The sequence below is a fragment of the Capsicum annuum genome, chromosome 6 (genome assembly GCF_002878395.1).
Source record: "Capsicum annuum cultivar UCD-10X-F1 chromosome 6, UCD10Xv1.1, whole genome shotgun sequence".
NCBI classification, from domain to species: Eukaryota; Viridiplantae; Streptophyta; class Magnoliopsida; order Solanales; family Solanaceae; genus Capsicum; species Capsicum annuum.
Window position 1 is genome coordinate 216,955,725 of NC_061116.1, and position 10,110 is coordinate 216,965,834.

Consider the following 10,110-nt stretch of genomic DNA (forward strand, 5'->3'; position numbering starts at 1 on the left):
ATGGTTGGGGTCAGTTGCTCACGACTGATACCTCTCTTCGGTCCAACTTACAAATCATAATGACTTTGAGTTGCGGTCTATAGTGTCAATAATATTATAGACTAAAAACTCGCTAGTATTTTCTTTTTTATCAATTAGGGACAAGTATCACGTAACAGAATTACCCCACATCATTTAGCTACATATGTCACCAAATTAAACAAGCTCCTTTTCTACATTACAAGGCCATTAACAAAAAAATTAGAGAATTAGAGGAGGAGGAGGAGAAGAACAAGAACATGAGCTTCTACATTTAAATTAAAGGATTTGATTAATATCATTACATTGTAATGACACTTAACAAATAACTATAAGCTAAATATCTCGAATTCTCAACTCACATCAAAGAAATCTTCATAAATATTGGAATCCAACTATCCAAACATTTTCAAATAATCAAATCCCTCTCCCTCTCTCCCATCTATATATTTTCTTTTCATGTACAAGTCTTATAAAACAACCCTAAAGTTATATATCTCAATTCACATAATTAAAGGAATTAATTTAAACCTTCTTAACCGAAGTTTATATATCAAATGTTCCTTATCAACAACAACAACATACCCAGTACAGTTTATCCTACCGTCATGTACCAAAGCAGGAGTGGAGCCGGCCTTTGGAATGGGGGTTCACCGAATCCCTTTCTTCGGCGGAAAATTATTCTATTTATACATCACTAAAATTATATTTCAGGTATATATAATAGACGTCGACCCCCCTTCGATTAGTTTTTCTTCAAATTTTGAATCCCTTTTTTAAAAATCCTGACTTCGCCTCTAAAACAAAGAGGTTATTTCCGATAAAACATTTACTCAAGTACCATTCTTTATCAAATAGTCATTAATATTGAACCCAACAGGAACAAAAAGCTTCTCACGTTCCCACCTCACACGATCAGCTTTATACAAATATGGGAAATTTGTGACACTCCAAAAGCATTTTGTACATTTGGATCTCACATTATAAGCCCAAAAGAATCCATGTGTACGTGGATTAATGTACAAATAACACCATCTCATAGGGAAAGCAACTTGAGTGATGTTAAATTTGTAATTACCACCTGGAGGAAGCTTTGTTAAGGTGTTAATTGTGTCGAAATCTCTGCACATGTAATAGATTGAGAAATTGTTGTCATTGGCTAATGTTACCTCAATTATGGGGAACATTTTGTTTAGGAAACTTGTTTCTTCAGCATTTGAATGTTGGGGAAATGAAAGGAAAATTAACAAAACAATGATGAAGAAAAGAGGACAAGAGTTTGTAATGTTTGTTGCCATGATGATGGATTTTTTTCTTAAATTCTTTTAGGTCATGGCAATTGTTAGGTTAATTTTGGTTAGGGATTATAAGGGTTTGTGATTATGGAAATTGATGGTTTTCCTATGTTTTAGGAATTTGTGGATGATATTTTTAGAGGGGTGAGTTTGTGAATAAGAAAAAGAAAAGAAAGAAAACATTTTGTTTTGTGAAATTTGAAACTTAATTAAGTACTCTTTGTCTTGGTTTCCTCTAATGATGTTCCGTTATCTGCATTGAGATTGATTAATTTAGATTCTCGTCGTGTAAGGTCTATTTAAAGGGAATAGCACTCTCCAAGAGGATTTTTTTTTTTTTTAATATATATATAGGCCTGAAACTGAGGTTTCTAATTAACGGTGAAGGGATCCTATTCATTCTCCATAATCCTTGTTGGTGAACCTTAATTACTCTGATGAAATGAAATTCTTTTTTAATGGGAGAATAGCATTTTTGGTTCCTCAATGATTGGCAATATTTTAATTTGACCATTCTTGTAATATACCGTATGATTCTAACACATTTGCCGTTATTTTTTTGAATCCCTACGTAGGAAAATGTCGCACATGGACTTTTTTTTTAAAGTATATTACCCTTATACAAGTAACAATACAAATTTAACATAACGATTGACAATTCTAAACATTTGTGAATATTCATCAAGGATCAAAATTGAATATTTCAAGAATTGAAGGTTAAATCATGTGCTTAGTCCATACAAAAATAATTTACCAGTAATTGAAGGATTAAAATTACTATTAATCCCTCTTTTGATTTTACACTCATTGTTTTACAGTTGGAAAATATGTTTCTCTTTTGATTTTACATTCTTGTTTTGCAGTTAGAATATCTTCAAAAAGAAAGGTGAAATCCCAATAGTGGATACCGTGGAAACAACCTATAATAGACCTTTAATTTGTGTTCCTACCGTTCCTCGAATCTTGCATTTTGCGGAAGGTTTAGTGCACCAAACTGCCGATTGGGAATATTCCAAATAAAGTATAGGTTAGTGCCAATCCCTATTACCTAGTAATAATAAATACCATTAACAAATAGACAAGGAGCTTATCTTCACTGATCCGAGATGTAGACAAAACAATAAGCCAAATCTTCATCTAATAAATTTCATCCTTTGTGCTTTTCTTTTTCTTTTTATACAAGTGGTCATTTTGAATGAAAAAAATGAACACTATCAGATAAGAAAAGCACCAAATGTTTTTCTTAATTTGCCAGTGGAAAGAAACACTTCGAATTTTTTTTAAAAAACACTCCATAATCATTTTGGAGTCTAACTAAATTTGGATTTGTGTATTGCAAGGCCTATTTCTGGGACGACACTCCCAACATGATTTTTACTATTCCTAGAGCTCGAACCGGGACCAGTAATTTACCGGTGTAGTGTAGCTTTACTTTTATTACATTATGTTTTTTCTTGCTCCTTTTTATCTTGTCTCATGGACAATCCACTATTGGCTTTTAACTTAATCAATCATTCCATCAAGTTGTAATAAAAACGCAGCCCTAAAAACAGTTGTTTTTTCGAACAGTATCTAATCACTATCTTCTCTTTTTTAACTAATGCAAGCAGCCGTAATATTACTATTATATCTCGTCTCAATCTAAACAAAAGGGGACCTCCACTTGTGTATAGCTTACGTAATTTCAAGAACTTTATGATTATCAGAGTGTATATAATATCAAAACCTGGGGCATTTTTCTACTATAAAAAAGGAAGTTTATTGGGGTAAAAAATCCCAAGAAGCACACAAATCGGAAAAAAAAATGGCTACTTCATATTGGTTCATGTTTTCCTTGTTAAGTGTCTTGTCTTTTTTTGCTTCTTGTACTTCTAATTCTATTCCATATGCTGGTTCTAATCAGCTCAAATTTTGGAAAGAAAATGTTGTCAATGAAATGCCTCTAGCTCTTGTTTCTAAATTGTCTCCAATGAACAAGATTGACTCTGAATACTACACTTCATTAGTGTCCAAAAAGACATTTTGTTTTGATGCCCAAAGTTGCTTGGTTGCTGATATGTTTTGTACTTCTCAGACAGATGCCCTAGGTGCTCTTCTTGCTAGTTTCAAAATCCCTGATCAAGCCAAGTACTATGCGACCGGAATCCCTGACCAAGCCAAGTACTATGCAACCAGAATCCCTGATCAAGCCAAGTACTATCCTTCAAAAATCCCTGACCAAGCCAAGTACTACGCGACCGGAATCCCTGATCAAGCCAAGTACTATCCTTCAAAAATCCCAGACCAAGCCAAGTACTACGCGACCAGAATCCCTGACCAAGCCAAGTACTATCCTTCCAAAATCCCGGACCAAGCCAAGTACTACGCGACCAGAATCCCTGATCAAGCCAAGTACTATCCTTCAAAAATCCCGGACCAAGCCAAGTACTACGCGACCAGAATCCTTGATCAAGCCAAGTACTATCCTTCCAAAATCCCTGACCAAGCGAAGTACTACGCGACCAGAATCCCTGATCAAGCCAAGTACTATCCTTCCAAAATCCCTGACCAAGCCAAGTACTACGCAACTTCACACTCTAATCATCACCTCGGAGAAGTCTCTTTCTTCAGAGTCTCTATCCTCAAACCTGGAAACACAGTCCACCTTGACAACTTAGAGAACCCCTTCCCTCACCGCTCATTTCTTCCTTCTCAAATTGCCTCAAAGATTCCCATCAACTCAAACCACCTCCAACATTTATTCCCTGAGACTTTCTCCTCCCCATTCACAAAAGACACCACTCAAACTACCATTCAAAGTTGCAATGCACCTAATTTAAAAGGAGAAGTTAAAAAATGTGCAAAATCCTTAGAAGAAATGATAGAGTTCTCAAAGACTATCTTGAAAAAAAATCACCTAACTGCATTGACAACAAAAAGCACAGAAGGGTCAGGAAAGAAACTTAAAATCGATAAATTTCATAAAATTAATGCCCAAAAGAGTGTCTCATGCCATGAGATTTTCCTTCCTTTTGCTACTTATATTTGCCATTTGCTCTCTTCAACTAATATTTATTCTGTGGACTTAGTTGATTTAAAGACTGATGCTCATGTCAATACAGCATTGGTTGTTTGTCATATGGATACTTCTTCATGGCCGGCTGATCATGCAGCTTTCAAAATGTTGAATTTTTCACCAGGGAAAGGAGAGGCCTGTCACTGGATGTCACAATCTGATCTTATTTGGGTTGGAGATGATGTGCATGCATAAAAAAATGTGCATGGATGATGCCTTTTATTTAAGCTTTGCGTTCCCGTAAAAGGGGATTGTCTGTTTTCCTTTTTTTGTGTGCGTTTTAGGTATAGCAAGGTAGGGGTATATTGTAAGGGAAAAATAAGTCCCTACCTTTCTTTCCTTTTCTTGTGGGAGTGTCTTTGTTATTCAGTGTAGTGTCTGTTAGAAAAATGATATTTCCCTTGGTCTTTTTGTGTCAATTTTAATTAACTTTCGGGATGAATTTAGAATTAGATTAAGTTTTACTATTTATTAATGTATTTGATATATGGCACTCCTAGAGAATAATCTTTCAACCAGCACATGTAAAAATGTTGGAAGTTGGTCTGGTAAAACCAACTTCAGTTATCCACATAAGGTGTAGACTAGTTGCCAATGAAGTGATTGAGAATCACGAGGTCTCAACTCTCTAATTCAAATCTTTTCTTCAGTAGAGCCCAAAAAACATTTGGCAATTTTTGCCTCAATAGACAGATTGTACTTATTATTGATAGAAGGTGCTACGTATCCCGTGAAATTATTTAAGATGCGCAAAAGCTTAGCCCAAAAAAACAACTTCAATTGCAAATAAGAAGTTTGTTTGCGTTCAAATAGTCTATAGATACGCTTTGGCAAGATCAAACTCCACACATGTAATGTTGGAAGTTTGCTTGCTTTCAAATTATCTCAAATTAGCCTTTGACGAACCAAACTTTCATATACATATAAAACTTCATACTTCTGCGCACAAAGTTATTTTAAAGTGCTAAAATTGCAAAACTTTTATAACTTAGGCTGTATCTTAAAAAAAGGGGCTATCTGTGCAATTCCCCGGAACTGGATCTCCTCTTTATGGGCTGGATAAGTGGATATGGTTGCATCGACGATCCGACCCGTAAATTTTCCGGGTCAAATAATTAGGTACCCAAAACTTCTGATATCACCATGCACAATATCTAAAACGGAAATTACACAGAATAGCCAAAAAAATCCAAAATTTACTTACAGTAATGGGGCTCTCAGCTTCAAAGCGAGTTAGCAACTCACTCAAAAACTCATCCGAGTTCAACTCAGCATGCGACTCAGTCTACAACAATTGTCTCTCCCTGTCACAACACGCTTTCCCCGGAGTAAAACCCTACCAGCTCTTCTCCGCCGTAGAAAACCTCCACGCGCTTCTCTATCCCTCCGTCCCTCTAATTACGAATTGGGTCAAATCTCCTCCGACCCGATTACAAATCGATAAGGCCTGGAAAATCGTGTCCACGCGCCGGTCCGGAGGGAAGGAAGGGGAATATGTGCTTGGGGAGAATGAGTTTAAGGAGTTTGCGGTGGAGGTGTTTGCGGATGCTGTAGTTGACTGTGCAGAGAAAGAGATGCTGAAGCGGATTCCGGTTGGTGTTTTGGGGATTGCTGGTGTTGGTGTGGTGGTGAAGCCTGGGAAAGAGTTGATTGCGGCGGCGATTGCTGCTTACGCGCTTGGTGTTGCGACGTCCGTATACGTCAACTTGGCTTGAACGTACGTTTTTTTTTTTTCTTTTTTTTAACATTTACAGAAGCGAATAATTTATTTTTTTTTTATTTGCAATGTGTACATTTTAAATACTCATTTCATCTCTCTAGATGAGATTAATTTAATATTTTAAAATTAAAATTAAATATTTAAAAGCTTATATGAAAAATACAATAAACTACAATTTTTGCTTATATCAATATTATGATAAAAAAAATTACATCTTACAATATTTGATCAAAATTCATATAATTTAATTCTCACTACACTTCTTTGAGGGTTACCTCACTACACTTCTTTGAGGGTTACAGTAGATAAGTAAGTTTTGTTAACAAATTTGTTTAAGTTAAAAGCACAGATTAGTTATTGGGAAAATTTCAAAAATAGCAATAATAGGATCTTAATTGTAACTTTTATAGCAACAGTTTCATAATTATGAAAAATAACAAATTATATTTTTTATTTAAGTAAACTGTTGTTATACAAACTCAAATTAGTTGAGTTAAATAAGGAATAATTATTTCATTTAATTAAATTTTCATAAATTAATATTATTTAAATTAGTAAATTTCTTTTACAAATCAAACTTAAATATGAATATTATTATTTTCATGATCTTCAAAATTTCAAAATATCATTCTTTTATATTTCTAACTATTTTTTCTTATTAATTTTTTATTTTTTATCTTTCTTTTTTAATTTATTTTTTTTTCATTTTTTTTCTTTTTACTTTATTTTTTCTCTCCTACTTCTTTTCTTTTTTTCCTTTATGGTTTATTTATTTATTTTTTCCTTTTTTTGCTTTTTTTTCTTTTCTCATATTTTTTCGTTTTCTTCTTTTTCGCTTTTGTTTTTGCACTTCTATCTCTAGTTTCTATTTCTCTTTCTTTTTTTTTCTTTTTCACTGCTTTTTTCTTGAATTTTTATTTTTCATTTTTGTTTTTTCTATTTTTTTTCTTTTTTCTTTTACTCATATATCTCTATCTTTTATTTTTAAAAGACAAATATCTATATCATATATATATATTCAGAAAATATACAAAATAAATAGACATACAGATCTGAATACGTATTTATGATGAAAAACATACATATATATCTACATATGTATTTACAAAAATACATATCTGACTCACATTATATATAAACATATAAGACGCAAAATCTTTATAACAAAAATAACAATTATATACATATATATATAGGTAGTAAAAAAATACATGATACATATTTTAAACAATTAAAGAAGACAAATAAGTACATATATTATATAGTATGTACAGTTCAAAGACAAATTCAACACCTTATAAAATACATATAGCTCTGCATATGTATTTACAGAATGCATAATATTCTTATTTTTTATGAGTCATCTTTGTATTTCCCAAATACATATGAAGATATATAGTATAGTTATGTTTGTTACTGTTTAATATGAATATGATATGTATTTCGTAAATAATATGTTTTATACTGTAAATACATATTCAGATCTGTATGACTATGTATTTTGTATGTTTTTTTTTAATATGTGTATGTCATATACATATTTGTCTTTTCAAAATAAAAGTTAAAGATGAAAGAGTAAAAAAAATAAAAAAATATATAAAAAGAAAAAAATGAAAAAAGAGAAGTGAAATAGAAAAAAGAAAAAAAAAAGAGAAATAGAAGTGTAAAAATAAAAGAAAAAAATAAAATAAAATAGAAAAAAACAAAAATAGAAAAAGATATGAGAAAGGAAAAAAAACGAAAAAAGGAAAAAAAGAGAAATAGAAGAGAACAAATAAAGTGAAAAGAAAAAAATGAAAAAGAAAAAGAAATCAAAATAAAAAAATAAGTTGCAAAAAAGCTAACAAGAAAAAAAAAAAGAGTGAAAGAGATGTTTTATTTTAAAATCTTGAAGATTATGGAAATAATTATCTTTAAATCTGAAAAAGAAAAAAAATAGAAGAGAAAATAAAGTAAAAATAAAAAAAAATAAAAATAAAATAAAATGATAAAAAAAATAAGATGAAAAAAAAAAGATAAAAGATATGACTATATTTGAGAAGGTGAAATAGTGGAGTGAAAATAGGAAAATGTAAAGTAGTGAGAGTAAAATATGCACTTGGCTAGTTAATGAGTAAAATAATGTTATTCTTATTATAAACTGTAATTTTACAGTGTTGTAATTTATTGTGATTATAATTTTAAGTAGGATACTTTCTCTAATTTTTTCTTAGGTATATTACACTATTGTAACCCATAATAAGAGACAGGAAGCAACTATAATATCCCTGTTTAGCTTTAACTAGATGATTAGACTAATTATCTCTATTCCATTATCACATGGAGATATTTAAGCGATGATAACTCATTTCGTGAAAAAGAAAATGACGTGTTACTATAAGTGCCTAAACATGTAGAAGATGACGTAGATGGGAGTATGGATTATTGCTCTAACGTCCATTAGATTAGGATGATCTCCTTAATTGCACTGTCGTTAGGTTAATTGATTATGATACCTAACTTTAGTTAGTGGTAACCATCAAAATACGAAAGACGAAATAAATACGAAAACTTAAAAAACGACAAAATCAAAATTACAAAAAATAAAGATAAATAAATTGATCAACGTGGGTTGTGGTGTAGTTGATGGGGCTGTTTCATCCTTAATCAGAGGTCGAGAGTTTGACCCTGGGTACGGAGAAAACTCTGTTGGGAGCATGCCACCTTAATGGGCCCTGCAACGCGCGATCCAGATTAGTCGGGGCTCCAATGCGAACATCAAACACCGGATGGAAAACAAAAAAAAAAAAAATTAATAGAGATAGACAGATAGACACAAGAAGATATAAGAAAGAGCAGTTGAAAAATGTATCATATTCTAAGACCTTCATTTCAAATATATTCAAACACCTCTCTCTTTTGTAAATCACTAGGGAATCTAATTCCCAAGTAACTCACGTTTCGAAACGATTGTTCAACACAAGCTATTTCTAGTTCACACCCTCACAAGAGTATTCATACTAATATCCAAAAACTAAGGAAAAAATAAGGAATGAAATTACTATTTATAATCATGGGTTATTTATTACATATATGGACTTAAAAGTGACCCAATTCAACAAAGTGGAGCAAGTTGGCCGCTTTGGCCTACATGCCCACACAGATGGTCATCTATTGGCGCAGGTCAGGGGCGCAAGTACCGTCTGTGGGCGCAGGTGACTTCTCAGCAGGGACGAAGCTACAGCCACCGAAGGATGGTCAAATGAACACCCTTCGTCGAAAATTTTTTTTGAGTATATACGTTAAATATAGATATTTATGGTTATATACATATTGTTGAACACTCTTGACAAGCTAAAGAAGCATAACCTATTGGTCAAGGGTGTGCAAATATGCAGCAACAACCTGGGTTCAATTCCTGGTGGGAGCAGCAACGTTTTTTTTTATTTTTTTGAACACCCTTAACCTAAACTCTGGCTCCGCCACTGCTTCTCAGGTCACTCCAGAATGTCTCTGAGCTTCTTTTGACCCTCCAACGACCTCTTCAATGCCCTCGATTCTTCTTGAATACATTGGGCAACACACAACTATCATTAAATAGTATCAAGATGGTTTGAAATACATCTAACTTCATCAATAATCCTTGAAGTGTTTGTAGTTCCCTGACTTGATAAATCAAGCCTTCCAGAATATTGAGGATCATACAAGTTCTATTCACTCCTTCTAGTCTATTATTATTCATTGGAATAGACATGTTTTTGGTAACATCCATTCTAGAAAAAAAAATCTTTTATCAAGACTAGTTGGGATATAAAAGAGCCCTCACTATTCTACTAGTTCTTTCCTCCATAATCTTGAGGATTCTTTGACTAATCAGTATAAGGAAGTCCTTAGATTAGAATGCAAATTCTAGAAAGTCAAATCTAGGGTTAATTGGCTCACTGAAGGCGATGCTAATACTAGATTCTTCCATACTTCTACTCTTAACAGAAGAAGGAAGAATAATATCAATGCCCTGAAGGATGACCTGGGTAACTGGATGT

The 10,110-nt window shown here is 32.7% G+C and overlaps 1 protein-coding gene across 1 annotated transcript in view; it reads left to right on the plus strand.

The window, feature by feature from the left end:
* The first annotated feature begins 5,268 nt into the window (after nucleotides 1-5,268).
* The window catches only part of LOC107873868, a 42,495-nt gene continuing 37,653 nt past the window's right edge, over nucleotides 5,269-10,110 (plus strand). Inside the window, exon 1 of the mRNA XM_047413996.1 lies at nucleotides 5,269-6,085. Coding sequence (XP_047269952.1) covers nucleotides 5,577-6,083 — 507 coding nt within the window. The 5' untranslated portion in view covers nucleotides 5,269-5,576 and the 3' untranslated portion in view covers nucleotides 6,084-6,085. The remainder of the gene's footprint in view (nucleotides 6,086-10,110) is intronic.